Here is a 19,536-nt window from a genome sequence, read left to right as displayed (position 1 = left end):
CAACGACCAATAAAACAGGTCACCTTACCTCTTTGGTAAAGGGATAAGGCCTATTTTGACACCTAATATGAAGGTCAATTGATGTATTAGACTTCAAAGTGCTTTATAAGCAAAAGTTATACAGGTAGGAGGGTCATTTTCTTCCCTTTTTTGGTATAGAGATAACTAAAGAGTGTATTTCCTGGGTCATAGCAGCATATGGAAGCTTCAGAGGGGGCATGCTAACCTCTTTGAAAAGCCTCTTTATCCTGCCTCTAGGAGTGCTTCAAAGAGGCAGTGGTATTGCTGAGGTATACCCTCTGATATTGCCGTCATAAATCATCACTTTTGAGCCCATTAATCATCTAGCTTTTTTTTTTTTTTGAGACAGTCTCGTTCTGTCATCTAGGCTGGAGTACAGTGGCACAGTCTTAGCTCACTGCACCCTCTGCCTCCTCGGTTCAAGCAATTCTCTTGCCGCAGCCTCCTGAGTAGCTGGGACTACAGGTGCGCATCACCACGCCTGGCTAATTTTTGTGTTTTTAGTAGAGACGGGTTTTCACCATGTTGGCCAGGATGGTCTGGATCTCTTGACCTTGTGATCTGCCCACCTCAGCCTCCCAAAGTGCTGGGATTACAGGCGTGAGCCACCACACCTGGCCTCTAGCTGTTTTTTTTTTTTTTTTAATAAAGGAAATACCTTTTGGATCTCACTATTTTCAATCTGTTACTTATTGTGCATTTCATGGATTTGTAGAACGTGTAAGTGTATCTAAATGAGACTGCTTTCTTCAAGTTTTAAGTTTTTCATGTTATTTTAACCCTTTAGAATAATGGCAAAATCTTGGTTCACCTTGAAAATCAGAATTTTTATAAATGTGGTTCTTAGTATGTGTGAATAGCTTTAGAGCTTACAGTATGTTTTAGACACATTGAATAGAAGTGTTTAAATAGAAGGATTCATCTCTGGAGTGGTTGTTCAACTAATTTTTTTTTTTTGACATGGAGTCTCACAGTCACCCAGGCTAGAGTGCAGTGGCACAGTCTTGGCTCACTGTAACCTCTGCCTCCCAGGTCCAAGTGATTCTCCTGTCTCAGCCTCCCGAATAACTGGGATTACAGGCATGCGCCACCATGCACCACCATGGCAGCTAATTTTTGTATTTTTAGTAGACAGGGTTTCACCATGTTGGCCAGGCTGGTCTCGAACTCCTGACCTCAGGTGATCCACCCGACTTGGCCTCTCAAAGTGCTGGGATTATAGGCATGAGCCACCACGCGTGGGCCTAATGAGTTTTTATGCTAAAATTCTTCTACTCAAGAACAAGCTTGTGAGTTTTGGTATACTAAAGACAAAACCTAAAATTTCAAAGAAAAGAAAGATCATCAATCAACTCCAGCTACCATGAGTGGATGGTGTTGGCGGTCACCACAGTCACTTTCGTGCCCAGTGGAATCACTTCCATGCACACTGTCTGAAGCACGTGTCTGTGCTTCTTATTTTAACGTAATTCATAACCGCGTCAGATCTGACAAATGCAAAAGCAGTGAGCATGTTGAAAGTACTAGTAAGAAAAGGTATACAATGATGATAGGAAAAAATGTAAGATAATTTAAAGAAAGCAAGTAGTAAAAATACCTTGTTCATGTGTACATGAGATGAACTGTTCAGTTGAAGGAATAACTGAGGGATGGAGGATAACTCACGCATTGTGTTCAAAGCATTGTACCCAGGCAGATGATAGTAATTGGCGGGAGATTGAGGGGAAACTGACAAAATAGACAATACTTTTGAACACACGGATTAGAAGATAACCATCAGATGCCTATTAGCCTAATGCTAATTCAGGAAGCAACTAAGTGTGTTTCAAAGCTCAAAGACTAAGAACAGCAAATGTGCTGCTGACAAAACCTTGGTCCAGACAGAACTCCAGTTTCAGAAGTCCAGATCTGATTCTGCAACAGCTGCTCTGCGTCTGTTCTATTTTAGATGTAGAGCAGCGAAGTATCCTTTTATAATATTAAAATGAGAAAAAAATGAAAGTATGATGAGTAGCAATTGTGAAACCTACAGGATTCATTAGTTTGCCAAGTAATAAACATAGCATATTTGAAACATTCTCTGCAATACTTGAGGGAGTATTAAGAAAGAAGGGTTACCTGCCTCCTAATTTTCAAATATAAGAAACTGACCCTTTTTGCAAAACAGTGCCCCAAAGATCTTACATCATCAAAGAAAGGGAGAGTGGGCCTGTTTTTAAAGCTGTCCTTCCTGGTGGTGGAAATGCACTCAGAGACTTTTAAAGTCATCTTGGACTTTTGAGCAGACACGCTTACATGAAACCTGTGGGAACAGTTCGCTCTGTTCCCAAATAGAGGAACTGGTTACTGTTCTGTTTAGATGCAGAGCAGCAAACTATACTTTTATAGTACTAAAATGAGAAAAAAAATGAGAATATGGTAAGTAGCAATTGTGAAACTTACAGGATTCATTAGTTTGCCAAGTAATAAGCATTAGATATCTGTTGACCCGCATCTCATTTTCTTATCACTACAATGTCAACAGTGGAAAAAGCATAAACTCTGGCACAAACCAGCTGTCTGGTGCTGAGCAAGCTCCACAACTCGACTGAGACTTGGTTTCTTCATCTGAAAATTGCCCATTATGTTGCCCATCCATCACAGATGTTGTGTGCAGTAAAAATAATACTAAGACACTAACATGATGCCGGGTCATGATATGTCTTCAGTATGCATTAGTGCTCATTAGTGGAATTAGCATTAATCTCACCACCTATGATTGATTATAAAACTTCAGTAGAGAGCTTGAAACATGCCACCAGCAACTGTTGTGACCAGTTTTATCAGTTGATAGGCTAAACTTTTGAAGCAAATAGTCCCCAAATGCCATGGCCAAAAATACAATAAAAGTTATTTATTTGTCTTCCGACAGTCCAGAATAGGTGTTCTAGTTCAGGAGGGCTCTGCTCCACACAGTCATTCAGGGCCTCAGGCTTTTGTAGTCTAAGTATCTGCTATCTTTAGTAATAGCACTGCTGCTGTCACCATTCCAGCCCAAAGGAAGGTGGAAGTGGCCTGGAGGAGTGTGTGAAGGAGGTTTTAAGTGGGCCTGGGGAGAAATAGCAAATGCCTGTTGTCACCTGCATTATGTTGAGACAACTGCTAAGGCATTTGGGAAATGCGGTATAGTGGGGTAGCCACATGCCAGCCACTGTGAGAAAAGGGGAAGATTGAGAAAGCCACTGGTTTATCGCATGGTGTAGTAATGATCCTCTGTACTCCTTCCGAATGGTGGCACCAACCTTTTGCTGAAATTTTGCTGACAATTTCCGATCTATGCCAAAATTATGAACTCAGACACAAGGCATATACTTTGCGGTAATGTGGGTTGTGGGTAGGTATATCTGGGTACTCAGGACATGTGACTACCCATGTTGGGACTTGTCTTAGGATCTGCACTCCAGCCAGGGACTGATGGGGGCCTGTGTCTTAAGAAGCACCCACTGTGATTTGCTGGCATACTTGTGATGCCAGAGGGTTGGCCTGTGGCAAGCAGGAATGACACCAGGGAATTTAGGCAACGAATCTGGGAACCCCACTGGGGAGGCTGCCTCATGGGAAATCCATCTAGAGCAGCAGAAACATAGATACTGGGTGACAAGGGTGTGAAAGGAGGAGAAGTGTGGGCCAGGCAGGGAAACTGGGCAGGGCTCCCAGGCACTAAACTGGTACTCCCGGCATGTCTGCAAGGCATCATATAGTTAAATCTGGAGACTAAGGCATTTCTTTGGCCTACACTAAAACAGGGTATGCAGAGATTAAGCAAGAAGAGAATTTACATAGGGGGTAATGTTGATGTCTAGAAGTGATCCCCATGGCCCTCCAGGGCCAACCAGATGGGAGAAAAATATACCAAACCCTCAGCTCCTGGCTCTTGGGCAGCAATTCCTTTCTACGCCCTACTGAGTGGGGATACTGAGGATTCACATGCCTGTTGCTGTAGTCAGGATCGGCCCAGGAACGCAGGTGCCAGTGGGAGCCTTGGGTGGATCCAGCTGTAGGGGTGGGGGCAGCATTAGGGAATGTTGAAACCAGGGAAACATTGACAGATTATCTTATGAAACTGCACTGCAGCTCCAAATGCCATAAATGTGTTTTGTTTAATTTTTAGTCACCCTCCAATTCTTCAAGAAATATTCAACAAATGTTGGCAGATTCAATCAATCGTATGAAGGCATATGCATTTCACCAGGTAAAAGACTTCGCTTCTGTCCTCTGGGGGCTGCATACCTAGGCATTTCCACTAATGTTTCACAGATTAGTTAATTAATCTCATGCAGAAATGAAATTAAGCAGCAGAATGGGAAATCTGTCCTAAAAGCTGCAAACACAGTTCTTCATCTTTACCCATTTATCTGGAGTTTGGGAAGTGTTGAGTGTCACGGGAAGAACAGATGCCAAAATGTATCAGCTAAACTCCTCCCAGAAGATCTAACATAGAGGCGGCATCCCAGGCTGCTGCAGACATGGAGGGAAGACTGATTTCAGACAGTGATAGACGGAGCATTAAACTTGGCAGAAAGAGTGAATTCAGATCGAGTTACTTCTGTGCTCATTGTTTCTGAACCTGTCCCTTGAGGGTGAGCAGCTGCTGTGTCCTCCATATCCACCACGCCTGGAACCCCTTCTGGCACTCAGCCCTCTCTCACATCCATCCACATGTGACATTCTCCCTCCAGGCCAAGCCCTGCTTCCTCCATCATGTGAGCTTGCTGTCGTGTCATAAATTGCTCAAAATAAATGAGGCATAGACTGGTACTTGGAAGCTGTAGTAGGATTTGACCTACAGAGAGTCTGAAACAGCAGCGTAAGATGTGAGCCTGTGAAGAGAAGGTTCCTGAGATCGGGCTGTGGTGGAGGTCAGCCCAGGGACCTGTGTTCCTGTGGACCATGTCATGAATTCCATGATTCCTCTGCAGGGACATGCATGAACTTGCATTTTTAAGACTTCAAGAAATCTGGATGAAGTTGTGGAACTGTAGTCCTGTATGCATACTGCTGATACAGTACATACTTCTTTCTAAAACAGCAGCAATAGGGGATCTAAAGGACATTTTCATTAATTCTGCTTAGATCTCACTATGTCATTTTAAATGGGGACGGCTGAGGAAGACAAAGGATCGTATATTCATCCAAGCAATATTTGTTGAGTGTCTGCTACACACTAGGCACTGTTATGGGTGTTGGAGACACATTTTATGAAAAAATTAGATAAAATTCCTGCCCTCAGGGAGCTTATATTTTTCATGGGAGAGAGAGAGAGATGATAAACATATCTATGAGGACAGGTGATCCTAAGCGCTGCAGAGGAAAATAAAGCAGTATGAAGGAAGTGAAGAATCCTCGGAGGATGGAATTGGGATGGGACAGGTAGTCAGAGAAGACCACTCTGGGAAGGCAGTATTGGAGCAGATACCTGAAGGAAAGAGGGAAGGAACAATGTGGATGTCTAAGGCATGCGGACGTCTCTTCCAGGCAGAGGGAACAGCAAGTCAAAGACACAGAGGCAGGACCTCACTTGGCATGGTCGGGAAAGGGCTGATCATTTGAGAGAATCAATGGGCCAGCTTGCTAAGCTTCTCTGTAGAACAAACGTGATAAAACAGGCATCCTACTTTGGGGGCAGTTGTGAGGCTCTGATGAAGGAATTAGGGAGGCACTCTAAGTGCTTCCATCAACAGGCTGGACAAGAGGCTTTCTGTATGGGCCCAGTGGCTTTCTATATGGGCGTGGCCTTGTTTTCTGGTCCTGTTAGCTAAGCACATTTTCACAGCTCACACCACACATCTGGGTCTCCACACCTTCCGCCCTGGGCATCTGGATTAGCACCCAGCCTTGGCCCCTCTGCCCCTCCACTCCAAGCCATCACCTGGATTTCCCCATGCCTGGCTCACAGTCCTGAGTCCTGGACCAACATGCCTCCAGCAAAACACTGCTGAAAAGGAAATAATGGTCTTCTGAATAGAGAAAGTAAACCATTATAGATTTTGATAAAAGTAAAATTCTTTGAGAAACTCAGGACAAGTTCCTTACGTTTTCTAGCTTTTTTGAATAAATACGGTGGTCAGGGCTGTATATAGGTGGGTAATAGCAGATTTCATCTGCTCTTACTCTGTGAAACTCATTACTTTTTCTTCTTTTCCACTGTGCCTGTACATAATTATATGCAGATTAAAGGAGTAGATTTATTAAATACAGCTCTGTTAGATATTTGAGTAACATCAACCAAGTACTACATCTGTTATTATTAATATTTTTTCTTAGGTAGAATCATGTTCCAAATTTCTTGCTTATCTTCAGCAAAAATATCCGTGATGATCTTAGCTTGATGTTTTCACTATATGTTTCCTGATCATTTAAAAATAAACACATATGCATGTGGAAGGATGAACAGAGTTCCACTTTGAAGCTTTTTCTGTTTAAGCTTAGAAATTGCTAGCAGCACATTTATCTATTTTGGGCTTGCAAACAGCTTCAATCAAAGGATGGCAAATTTTAACAGTCCTTTCAAACATCAAAGCTGTCCTTTGGATTTTCAAATGTTGGCAAACAAAAGGAGCTTAGCTCTAGGCAGGAAAACAACGTAAGGAAAAAAAATGAAAACAGTAAATGCACAGAAGTTTAGTTACATCTGCAGTGAAGCACAATTTATGAATGATCATTACTTGAACTGTGATTTATGACTGCCCACAGTGATCAGAAACAAGTTTCACAACATTAACGTTTATATTTTACGTTGTGGCGACATAAGAGCAAGGAAGTCTTTATATTTCTATGGGAAAGCCAAAAAGAAAAAAGCCTGTGACTTGTGATAGACAGGTGGGCACAGGCAGCCCTTCCTGGCCGTTTCAGTTTGTTTTATTACTTAGCTAACCTAGGCTTTTATTAGTCCACCAAATTGTAAATTCAGTCATCTTGTGAGCACTCAGAAGGTTGTGTCCAAATAAGCAAAGTACTTTTCAGGTCTAAGTGATTTGGTTTGTTCATTTCTCTTTCATTTAAAATGATTTCCCTTGAATGCTCTTAATGCCAGAAAACAGTACACTTAAAAATGGTTAAGGTGGTAAATTTTGTTATGTGGAATTTTACTGCAAGTTTTATAAAAACCTAATTCTGCTTTTAAAGGAATATTCACATTTTAAAAATATTTCTCCTTTCTCAAAAGATGCTTTTGAAAAATACTTTTCTGTTTTTTTTTTTTTTTTTTTTTTTTTGAAACAAAAAAATACATATTCTGGCAGGGTGTGGTGGCTCATGCCTGTAATCCCAGCACTTTGGGAGGCTGAGGCAGGTGGATTGCCTGAGCTCGGGAGTTCAAAACCAGCCTGGGCAACATGGCGAAACCCCATCTCTACTAAAAATACAAAACATTAGCCGGGCATGGTGGCTTGCGCCTGTTAATCCCGGCTACTCCGGAGGCTGAGGCAGGAGAATCGCTTGAACCTGGGAGGCGGAGGTTACAGTGAGCCGAGATTGTGCCACTGTACTCCAGCCTGGGTGATGGAGTGAAGCTCTGTCTTAAAAAAAAATAATGATATATGTTTCTTTTGAACCACCTAAAATCATGTAGTAAGTACCACATTTTGGGACACATGATTCGAGGGGAGAGATTCAGCTGAGATTGCTGTGGGAATGTGCATTTCTTCTGTGGAGTCTGTCAGCCACTGTAAAATAGGTTGACGCTGGTTCTATGTAATAGTGTGTTTACATCCTTCTTCAGGGAGTCAGTTTGAAGCAGCTAAGTACTGTGTCTGAGGAAAAGGAATATTTTTTCTTGCTATATGTTATACCCTGTTCCAGGGACTTCTTACATTATCTAATCCTCAATATAACCCTAAGAAATATTTTTTTCTCATCTTTCTTATGGGGAAACAGCCCAAGAGAGGTTCAGTTGTCGCTCCTGGAGTTACACACTAGCTAGCAATGGTCAATCCAGCTTCAGGTCTTACTGACTCCGAAGTCCACCCTTGATCCTCCCTAGTGGGCCAGAGAGTTAGATAGAAATCAGCTGTGCCGGGTACCCCCGTCCTTCAGGAAACTGGATTTGCTCACCAAGGTTCATTTTTGTTTTGTTTTTTTGTTTTTGTTTTTGTTTTGTTTTGTTTTTAAACAGAAGAAAGAATCCATGAAGAAAAAACAAGATGAAGAAATAAATCAAATAGACGAAGAGAGAACGAAGCAGATCTGTAAGAGCTGGAAAGAAGACTCAGAATGGCAGGCATCTCGTGAGTACCAGAGGTCTCCGTAGCACCTTCCAGGCTCTCAGCTGACTCTCTCACTTAATAATGTGATCAATCTAGAAAGCGCTTAATGTGGGTTGTTGAGAGATATGTTCACAGTAAGTTACCACTCAAATGTTATTACTAACTTATTATTCAAATGCTTACAAGCTACTTTTGAACAGCAGACTGGTTCTCCATTCATTTCTGTATCACCAAAATTATTATGTAATTTATCAAATAGCATGATATATAGCTATGGAAAATAGGTTTTGGAAGAGTGTTTAATGATCTTAGACTGTTTACATCTCATTAGCTTGGGGAAGAAAAAACACCATGAAATAGAATGGAAAGATTTGCTATTTAGAAATGTCTAAGTATCTGAAGGAAAAGAACTGGAAGGTTATAATAACATGTAAACATTAGTTTTCTTGGAAAGGTGAGATTCAAGATTATTTATTTGAATGTTTTTCTTGTAATTTAATACTGTGTTTTGGATTTTTTCCCCCTAAGTTTTTGATAGTGAATACATTTTAACTTTGTAATCAGAAGCACACAGGAATACCAGGCTGGATGTATTAGCATCCTGCTCGTGCCTGTGACCCAGCCCTGACTCCTATTCGAGTTAGCAGAGTGGGTGAGAAAACTCACAGGAGAAGAATAAGCCCATGCAACTGAAGGCAGAGGAGAGGATGCTCCAGAATGCTAGAAGAATTAGGTTTGAGAAAGAATTAGTGTTTCCATCTGACTCAGAGAAATCTGAACTGCTAGATCATCCTGAGGTAGCTTGAGGAAGACAGCAGGTATGGCTATATTTGCAGGATGTTGAGATCGTACATTGATCTGCAGTCCCATTACAACCAATGCCATTTAAATGACAACTACTGTGAAATGAAAATATTTGCAAGATCCAGTGGCCTCTTTGTACTACGCAGTGAAATCCTAGTATAAGGGAATATTTTGGGTATCTCTTTGAAGTCAGTTATAACAGGATTTGACCAATAATGCCTGAAGTGTAAATATACTCAGTAAAAATCATTTTTACATTCTGCATTAGAGTCTCATTGCTACAACAAAAAATTCTCTTTTACAAAGTAGTCACGTGCTGTATAATGATGTTTTGGTCAACGATGGGTCGCATATATTCTTTAGGCCAGGCACTGTGGCCCACTCCTGTAATCCCAGCCTTTTGGGAGGCCAAGGTGGGTGGATCACTTTAGGTCATGAGTTCAAGACCAGCCTGGCCAACATGGTGAAACTCCGTCTCTACTAAAAATACAAAAATTAGCTGGTTGTGGTGGTGTACACCTGTAGTCCCAGCTACTCAGGAGGCTGAGGCAGGAGAATTGCTTGAACGAGGGAGGCAGAGGTTGCAGTGAGCTGAGATCGTACCACTGCACTTCAGCCTGGGCAATGTAGCAAGACTCAGTCTCAGCAAAAAAACACAAAAAAACACACACAGACACACACACACACATACACAAAACCAAAAAATAATAATAAAAACCCCAAAATAATGGGTTGCATACATTTTTAAAATAAATTTTATAAATGTAGCACCTGAGTGTAAAGTGTTTATAAAGTCAACATCAGTGTGTAGTAATGTCCTAGATCTTAACATTCACGGAGCACTCACTCACTGACTTATCCCAGAGCAACTTCCAATCCTGCAAGCTCCATTCATGGTAAGTGCCTTATGTAGAGGCACTTTATTTTTTTGTCCTCTATACCATATTTTTACTATACCTTTGCTATGTTGGGGATATTTATTATTTTTATTTTTTTTTGAGATGGAGTTTCGCTCTTGTCACCCAGGCTGGAGTGCAATGGTGTGATCTCAGCTCACTGCAACCTCCGCCTCCTGGTTTCAAGGGATTCTCCCGCCTCAGCCTCCCCAGTAGCTAGGATTACAGGCGCCTGCCACCACGCCCAGCTAATTTTTTGCATTTGTAGTAGAGTTGGGGTTTCACCATGTTGGCCAGGCTAGTCGCAAACTCCTGACCTCAGGTGACCCACCGACCTTGGCCTCCCAAAGTGCGGGGATTACAGGTATGAGCCACTGTGCCCTGCCTTATGTTGGGGGTATTTACATACACAAATACTCTTGTGTTACAGTTGCCTCATGATGCATTTCTCAGGATGTATTCCTCTCATTAAGTGACTAGTGACTGTAATATTAAAAGGCAGGCTTGGGGTACTTTTTCGTGTACTAATGTGTTCTACAATTGCCTGTGGTTAAGCATCCCTTTAATTTTTTGTCTGTCGGGCTGATTCTCATTTTTTCCTGCTTTCTGCTCCTTCACCCTATGCAGACCCCCGTGCCACTGAGTAGTCCTGATGTTTGCTAGTGAGTCAGGCACACTGCATCAGAACATGAGTCTATGCAGGACGTGACGATTGCCTCTTATTACTCAGCACCCCTGCCAGCTTGAACCCATGCTCAGGTGGGGGACACTCACTTGGTCTTGCCAACTGCAGGAAATTCTTGCACACTTTCTCTACTTCTCTCTCATCCCTTCTTCCTCCTCTTCCTTTTCTCTCCCTCTCAGAAAACCCCTAGTCCTGTATGAAGAGAGGAATCATGCAGCAAATGCTGGGCAAGCCCTAATGGCCTGGATCATAGGTGTTGATAATGATTGTTCCTTATTATAAGCAGATAAGAAACTGCTGAGAACCTGCGCTGCTGCCCGTCGTGCAATGCTGAGCCTTCTCACCTGCTCTGTGGCCTGATGAGGGTTTTCTCCCACCCCGTTGTTTTTTTAGTGCGAAAATCCAAAGCAGCTGATGAGAAGAGACGCTCCTTGGCTAAACAAGCACGGGAAGACTACAAGAGGTTATCCCTCGCGGCCCAGAAAGGAAGAGGCGGTGAGAGGCTGCAAAGCCCCTTGCGTGTTCCGCAGAAACCAAAAAGACCTCCCCTTCCACCCAAGCCTCAGTTCCTAAACCCAGGGGCATATCCTCAAAAACCTCTAAGGTAAGAAGCCACACAGATGGGTTTATGCATAAACATTGCAATGGGCTTTGAATAAGCGTTGAAATTAAAGGGGAATTGTGTGAGCTGCCATGGGGTGTGGAGGGCCAACTGGCAGCCTGTGTAAGTAGCTCAGGCTTATGTCTAAGCCTTCTTCCTGGGTGATCTGGTCAGGCATTCCTCCCCTTCTTAGCTGTCATATGTGCATAGCTGTTATACTTAGTATACCCAGTGAAATAGTAAAGCTCTGCATGGAGTGAGAGAACTTCCCATGTCCCTACCCCACTCTCCCCTTTCCCTCCCCACCCCAGAGGCAGCCGGTGAGCCAGTGAGGGGAGAAGAGGAAACAAGTGGGGTTTCACTGATGCCCAAGATCACCCTTAGTCAGAGATTATCAAAGTAGGAACCCAAAGGTTTGCTGACTTTAGTGTGATCAGTGGGATTACATTTTCACTGCCAAGGATTAAAGGTTTGATGGTAATTCTCATTCAGGGATACATAGCCGAGTTCATCTTCTAAGAATCTGGAAAGTCTCCTTTTTTAAATGAATTGTCTATTTGGTGGTGGAGATACCATTGCCTGCTAGGCTGTGGAAGAATTAGGAAGAACCATTTGTTCTGGAAAAACTCTGCAGAAAAGTGCAATGATGCTATTAAAGAAACCCCCATCCCTTATGCTTGCTGATTATAAATTTTATTTCTGGTTATTGATCTTATTTTTAACATCCTAGTATTTAGAAAGAAGTATTAAAATCAAATATTGATTGAAAGAAACAGAATTGTCTAAAGCCTTGCCTTCTGAAATAAAAACTAAAAATAACTTGAAATACTTCTCTAAGATTATGGAGAAAGGAAAAATAAGACTCTCCTCCTGTTTGGAGTTGTTGTTATCTTCAAGGTTTTCTTTAAACAGGAATGATGACCTCAGGGGAAACACAAAGGCGGATGTTTTTCTTTGCTATAGTTATTTCTACTTACTCTACTGGAAAGTTCCATTTCGGGAAGTGGGGACCAACATGGAACTCAGTGGAGTAAGTGGAAATAATTACAGTAAAGACCATGATCTCCAAAGTGATGCTTTGGGTAATCATTCTTTTCTTACCGACAACAAAGCAAGAAATGTAGTCAGGAAACAGGAGTCTCCTTAATTGTGTGAACAGCTGATAAAGGTGCACACGGGCCCTCTGAGCGCTGGAGCTTGTCTGTGTGCACGGTGGCGACAGAGCCTCAGCAGGGATGTTTTTGCACCTAACTCCTGTTCTCCGTCTCTTCCAAGGGTAGCATGGAAATGACTTGTAGATGTCCCTGTCCCAGAGCATTTTGAAGAACAGTATATTTGATTGACAGCAATGAAGGTGGTCTTTAAAAAAAGGGCAATTCCTATTTTTAGTTGTGCTCAGTTAGCTCATTTTTTCCAACTGACGATGCTGCATGAAGTGCTTTTTGTGAGTCAGACTGGATGGTTTTAGTGCTGAGACTTGACACAGGGATGGCAGAGGTCACCTTGGAACCACCCCAGGAAAAGACAGAGATCGGCTAATAAAGCGTCTGTGGAGTTTTGCTCGATCTCCAAGGACTTCCCCAAAAAGAGCCTAATTTGGAAGCTAGTAAGAGAATGTATAATATAACTTCATATGTGTGCAGTGTCTGCCTCCCAGAGAAGTCAAATATTACAGGATATTTTCTCCAAAAGGCTCTGAAAGTCATTAGAGATAATATATACATATATATGCATATGTACATGTATATATGTATATCTGACAGTATGTCACACGTAACTCAGAAGCACGTTATAAAAAGCGTAAAGAACCATAAGTTGGTTAATTACAATAAATTCTAGTAGTTCATCCAAACTTGATTGTGGTGATTGTGTTTCATAAATTGTATTTTGTTTTTAATTGACACACAATAATTGTATGTGTTTATGGGATGCAGTGTGATGTTTTGATACATATATACATTGTGTAATGATCAAATCAGGATAACTCACATATGAATCACCTCAAACACTTGTCATTTCTTTGTGGTGAGAACATTCAAAATCCAATCTTTTGGCTGTTTTGAAGTATGTAGTACATTACTGTTGACTGTGGTTACCCTGCTGTGCAGTAGAGCAGCAGAACTTATTTCTGCTGTCTCACTGTAACTTTGCGCCAGTTGACCAACCTCTCCCCATTTACCATCCCCCTACTCTCCCCAGCCTCTGCTAACCACTGTTCCATTCTTCTGTAAGATTAACCTGGCCGGGTGTGGTGGCTTATGCCTGCAATCCCAGCACTTTGGGAGGCCAAGGTGGGTGGATCATGAGGTCAGGAGTTCGAGACCAGCCTGACCAACATGGTGAAACCCCGTATTTACTAAAAATACAAAAATTAGCCTGGTGTGGCGTGCACCTGTAATCCCAGCTACACTGGAGGCTGAGGCAGGAGAATCACTTGAACCCAGGAGGCGAAGGCTGTCGTGAGCCGAGATCGTGCCACTGCACTCCAGCCTAGATGACAGTGAGACTCTGTATCAACAACAAAAAAGATCAACCTTTTTGATTCCACATAAGAGTGAGGTCATGCAGTGTTTGTCCTTCTGTGTTTGGCTTATTTCACTTAAAATAATGTCCTCTAGGTTCATCCATTTTGTTGCAAATGACAGGATATTATTCTTTTTATGGATCTTTTGTTCTCTTTAATTTTTTTGAGAAACTTCATACTGTTGTTTATAATGGTATGCTAATTTATATTCCTACCATCAGGCAATGAGAGTTCTCCTTTCTCCAGATTCTCACCAGCATTTTTTTTTATTGCAAATGACAGCATATTATACTTTTTAGGTCTGAATAATATTCCATTGTGTATATATACCACATTTTCTTGATTCTTTCATTGTTGGACACCTAGGTCGATACCATATCTTGGCTATTGTGAATAGTGCTGCAATAAACATGGGAGTGCAAATGTCTCTTTGACATACTGATTTCATTTCCTTTTAACATAGACCCAGTAGTGGGATTGTTGGAGCTTTTGTTCTACTTTTCATTTGTTTGAGAAACTTCATACGGTTTTCTATAACGGTATACTAATTTATATTCCTACCAGCAGGCTATGAGAGATCTCCTTTCTCTGGATTCTCACCAGCATTTGTTTTTTGTTTGTCTTTTTGATAATCAAAAATACAAAACTGGGCAAGGTGATCTTGTGGTTTTGATGTGCATTTCCCTGATTAGTGGTATTGAGCATGTTTTTCATACACCTGTTGGTCATTCATATGTCTTCTTTTGAGAAATGCCTATTGAGGTTTTTTTCTTATTTGGATTATTTGTTTTTTTTTTTGCTATTGAGTTTGAGTTCCTATATTGATGCTTTGTCAGATACATAGTTTATGAATATTTTCACCCTTTCTGTAACTTGTCTCTTTACTCTGTTGATTGTTTCCTTTGCTGCAGCAGAATCTTTTTTTAGCTTGATATAATCCCATTTGTCTATTTTTCTTTGGTTGCCTGTGCTTTTGAGGTGTTACTTTTTAAAAATCTGGGGCTAGGTGTGGTGGCTCATACCTATAATCCCAGCACTTTGGGAGGCCGGGGTGGGAGGATTGCTTGAGGCCAGGTGTTCGAGACAGGCCTGAGCAACATAGGGAGACATTCATCTCTATGAACAAATTAAAAATAAAAATCCTTGCTCAGACTGATGTCCTGAAGTGTTTCCCCAATATTTTCTTCTGGTAGCTTCATGGTCTCATATATTCAAGTCTTTAATCCATTTTGAGTTGATTTTTGCACATAGTGAGAGTAGGTAGTTTCATTCTTATATATGTCACTATCTAGTTTTCTCAGTACCATTTATTGAAGAGACTATACTTTCTCCAGTAGGTGTTCTTGGTGCTTTTGTTGAAAATCAGTTGACTGTAAATGTGTGGATTTATTTCTGAGTTCTTTATTGTTTCGTTGTTTATGTGTGTGTTTTTATGCCAGTACCATGCTGTTTTGATTACTATAGATTTGTAGTATATTTTAAAGTCATTTAGTGTGATGCCTCCCAGCTTTGTTCCTTATGCTACAAATTGCTCTGGCAATTCATAGTAGTCTTTTCTGGTTGCATAGAAATTTTTAAAGTTTTTTTCCATTTCTGTGAAAAATATCATTGGTATTTTGATAGGAATTACATTGAATCAGATCTTTTTGGGTAGTACAGCCATTTTGACTATTAATGTTTCTAATCCATGGACATGGGATGTCTATTTTTTTGTTTCCTTTCGTTAGTGTTTTATAGTTTTTCTTGTAAAGACATTGCACCTCTTTGGTTAAATTTATTCCTAGTTGTTTTATTTTGCTATTGTAAATAAAATTGCTTTTTTTTTTTTTTTCTAGTCCATTGTTGATGTAAGGAGATGCTACTGATTTTTGTAAGTTTATTTTATATACTACAATTTCCCTGAATTTTATCAGGACTAAGAGTTATTTTAGTGGAGCATTTAGGGTTTTCTGTATGTAAGATCAGGTCATCTGCAAACAGAAAATTTGAGTTCCTCTTTTCCAATTTGGATGTGCTTCACTGCTTTCTCTTGACTCATTCCTGTGACTAGGACTTTCAGTACTATGTTGGATAAAAGTGATGAAAGTGGACATTCTTGTTTTGTTCCAAGTTTTAAAGGAAAAACTTTCCATTTTTCCTCTGTCAGCATGTAAACTGTGATTTTGTCATATATGACCTGTATTGGGTTGAGGTACATTCCTTCTATGCCTAATGTGTTTAAAGGTTTTATCATGAAGGGATATTGAATTTTAGTAAATGCTTTACCTGTGTCTGTTGAGATGATCTTGTGGTCTTTGTAGTTTATTCTGTTAATATGATGTGTCATGTTCATTGATTCGTTTATGTTGAACCATCCTTGCATCCCTGAGATGAATTTCCTTTGATTATGGTGAAGGATGTTTTTGACGTGCTGTTGGATTTGGTTTGCTAGTATTCTGTTGTGGATGTTTGTACCTATGTTAATCATCATCAGGAATATTGGCCTCTAGATTTCTTTTTTTATTGTGTCTTTGTCTGGTTTTGATATCAAGGTAATGCTGACTTCACAGACTGAGTTAGGAAGAATTCCTCCAACTTCAGTTTTTTGGAATAGTTTGAGAAGCATTGCTATTAGTATTTCTTTAAATGACTGATAGGATTTGTTAGTGAATCCATCAGGTCCTGGGCTTTTTTTGATAGGACACTTTATTAATGATTCAATCTCATTAGTCACTATTGGTCTGTTAAATTTTCTGTTTCTTCATGAGTGAATTTTGTTAGGTTGTATGTGTCTAGGAATTTTTTGATTTACTTCCAAGTTTTCCATTTTATTGATATATAGTTGTTCTTAATAATCTATAGTGATCTTTTTATTTCTGTGGTATCAGTTGCGATGTCTCCTTTTTCATCTCCTGATTTTATTTGACTCATCTCTTTTTCTTTGAGTAGCTAAACATATGTCAGTTTTGTTTATTAAAGCCACTCTTCATTTCATTCATATTTTGCATGGTTCTTTAGTCTCTATTTTATCTATTTATGCTCTGGTCTTTATTATATTTCCTTCAACTAATGTTGCATCAAGTTTGTTCTTGTTATTCTAGTTCTTGTGGTACAACAATAAAATTACTTATTTGAGATCTTTCTACTATTTTGATATGTGTGTTTATTGGAATAAACATCACCTTAGAACTGCTTTTGCTGTATCCCATAGCATTTGGTATGTTGTTTCCTTTTTCATTCATCTCAAGAACATTTTTGGTTTCTGAAATTTATTGACCCATTGGTTGTTCAGGAGCATGTTTAATTTCCACATATTTGTTTCTAGTTTTCCTCCTGTTACTGATTTCTTGATAACTTGAAACAATTTAAGAATTGTTTTATGGCCTAACATATTCCTAGAGAGTATTCTATTTGCTGTTGAGATACTGTGTATTCTGCATCTGGTTGATTAGAATAGTCTATAATTGTCTGTTAGGTACATTCTAGAGTGTGGTTTGTTGATTTTCTGTTGGTATGATCTGTTCATTGTTGAAAGTGGGGTGTTGAAGTCCGGTACTATTGTTGTATTGCAGTCTTTCTATTTAGGTCTATTAATATTTGCTTTGTAAATGTAGGTGCTTCCATGTTAATTGAGTATGTATATATTTATAACTGTTCTTGCTGTATTGAACTCTTTATCATTGTATACTGGCCTTCTTTGTCTCTTCTTACACTTTTCAGCTTCAGGTCTATTTTATGTCTTTTGGTTTCCATTTGCATACAACATTTTTTTCCCCATTCTTTCCTTTCCAGACTATGCATGTCCTTACAGGTGACGTTAGCCCCTTGCAGGCAACATATAATTTGGTCTTGTTTTATTTTTATCTAACCATTCTATGCCTTTTAATTGGAGAATTTATCCATCGATATTCAAGTTAATTATTGATATGTAAGGGCTTACTATTGCTATTTTCTTTTCTTATTTTCTAGTTATTCTGTAGATCCTTTCTTCTCTTATAGTCTTTGTGGTTAGGCACTTTTCTCTAGTAGTAGATTTCCTTTTTATTTTTGGTGTATCTGTTACAGATTTTTCTTTGTGGTTACCCTGAGACTTACAAAAATATCCTATAATTATAACAAGTTATTTTAGAGACTTATAAACTTTGTGAAGGAAAGAAACAAAAAAACTGTACACTTTACTTCCATTCTCTCCTTGCATTTTGTATTTTTGAGCGATGATTTACATTTTCATATTACCGATCTTAAATTATTGAAGTTATTTTTGATAGTTCATTTTTTAGTCTTCATATTAAAGATATAAGTGGTTTACACATCATGATGATAGTATTATAACAAAAATCATGTTAGCATCCTGTTTATGTATGAAGAACTATTTTTTAGCATTTCTTAAGGACAAGTCTGGTAGTGGTAAATTCCCTCAGCTTTTGTTTGTGTGGAAAAATCTTTATCTCTCCTTTTCTGAAGGAATACTTTGCTGTGTGCAGTATTCTTGGTTGCATGTTTTTTCCTTCAGTATTCAGCATGTATCATCTCACTTCTTTCTGGCCTGTAAGGTTTTTTCTGAGAAGTCTGCTGCCAGGTGTATTGGATCTGTCTTACATGTTACTTGCTTCTTTTCTTTAGCTGCTTTTAGGATCCTCTGTTTGTCTTTGCACTCTGAGGGTTTGATTATAATATGTCTTGGGTTATTCCTATGTAGGTTGAATCTGACTGGTGACCCTTGACCTTCCTATGCTTGGCTATTAATTTTTTTTCCAGGTTTGGAAAGTTTTCTGTTATTATTTCTTTGCATAAGCTTTTAACCCCTTTGTCTTCCTGAATTCCCTCTTTAATAACTCCAATATTTACTTTTTTGATGACGTCCCACAGACCCCATAAGCTTTATTCATGTCATTATTTTCTTTTTTATTCTCTGTGTATTTTCGAATAGCCTGTCTTCTGGCTCACTAATGCTTTCTTCCATTTGATCAAGTGTGCTGTTGAAACCCTCTATTGTATTTTTCATTTTATTCATTGCGTTTTTCAGCTCCAGGATTTTTTAAAATTACTTCAGTCTTTCTGCTAAATTTCCCTGATAAATTTTTGAATTGACTCTGTTCTTTCTTGGAGTTTGTTGAGCTTCCTTAAAACAGCTATTTTGAATTGTTTCAGAGATCACACACCTCTATGACTTTAGGCTCCACCTCTGGTATCTTATTTTGTACACTTGGTGAGGTCATATTGTCTTGAATCTTCTTGATGCTTGTGTATGTGTGACAATATCTGCACATTTAAGGATTAGGCTTTTATTGCACTCTCCACAGCCTGGCTTTATTTGTGCCTGTCTTTCAGAGGCCCTTCCAGAAATTCTGAGCCAACTTAGAATTCTTAAATTGTTTCCTGAGCCTGTGACCACTGCAGCCATCTCAGCACTAGAGGGCGCTCCAAGTCCAGGCTTGCTGCAAGTCTCCCACGGCTCTATGATTTACACAGCTCTCCGTCTTTGATGGACCTGAGGAAGAACTCAAGGAGGGTGCAGGGGCTGTATGGGAAAGCTGGTCAGGCACTCCAGTACAGAAGACTGTTTTAAAGACCCAGACAAGTGTGTCTCCTACTGGATCCCTGCAGGGAATGGATAGTTCCTTGGCTTCAGTGGTGGGAGGGGATGGAGCTGATATTGGACCCCCTCAGTATCTGTTTTTGGAGAGTGGCTGGAGAGCCCATCTCACTGGCTAAGATAGATGTTTGTCTCCCAGCAGGTGCCTCTCCAGACAGGACAGTTCACTGACTGCAATGGTGTTGTT

The 19,536-nt window shown here is 40.0% G+C and overlaps 1 protein-coding gene across 5 annotated transcripts in view; it reads left to right on the top strand.

Annotated features, from left to right (window-relative positions):
* SH2D4A (SH2 domain containing 4A) overlaps nucleotides 1-19,536 on the top strand; it is an 82,356-nt gene that overhangs the window by 39,765 nt on the left and 23,055 nt on the right. For 3 of the 5 annotated variants that reach the window (XM_003256726.4, XM_003256725.4, XM_004087944.3), the window contains 3 exons: nucleotides 4,172-4,252; nucleotides 8,174-8,285; nucleotides 11,043-11,253. In XM_003256726.4, coding sequence (XP_003256774.3) covers nucleotides 4,172-4,252; nucleotides 8,174-8,285; nucleotides 11,043-11,253 — 404 coding nt within the window. The remainder of the gene's footprint in view (nucleotides 1-4,171; nucleotides 4,253-8,173; nucleotides 8,286-11,042; nucleotides 11,254-19,536) is intronic. The other 2 variants (XM_030812285.1, XM_030812284.1) reach the window with 1 other exon arrangement.

Source organism: Nomascus leucogenys, chromosome 4 (assembly GCF_006542625.1).
Source record: "Nomascus leucogenys isolate Asia chromosome 4, Asia_NLE_v1, whole genome shotgun sequence".
In the NCBI taxonomy this organism is placed as follows: Eukaryota; Metazoa; Chordata; class Mammalia; order Primates; family Hylobatidae; genus Nomascus; species Nomascus leucogenys.
The sequence above is the reverse complement of the archived record's forward strand: the minus strand, read 5'-3'. Positions and strand labels throughout refer to the sequence as shown.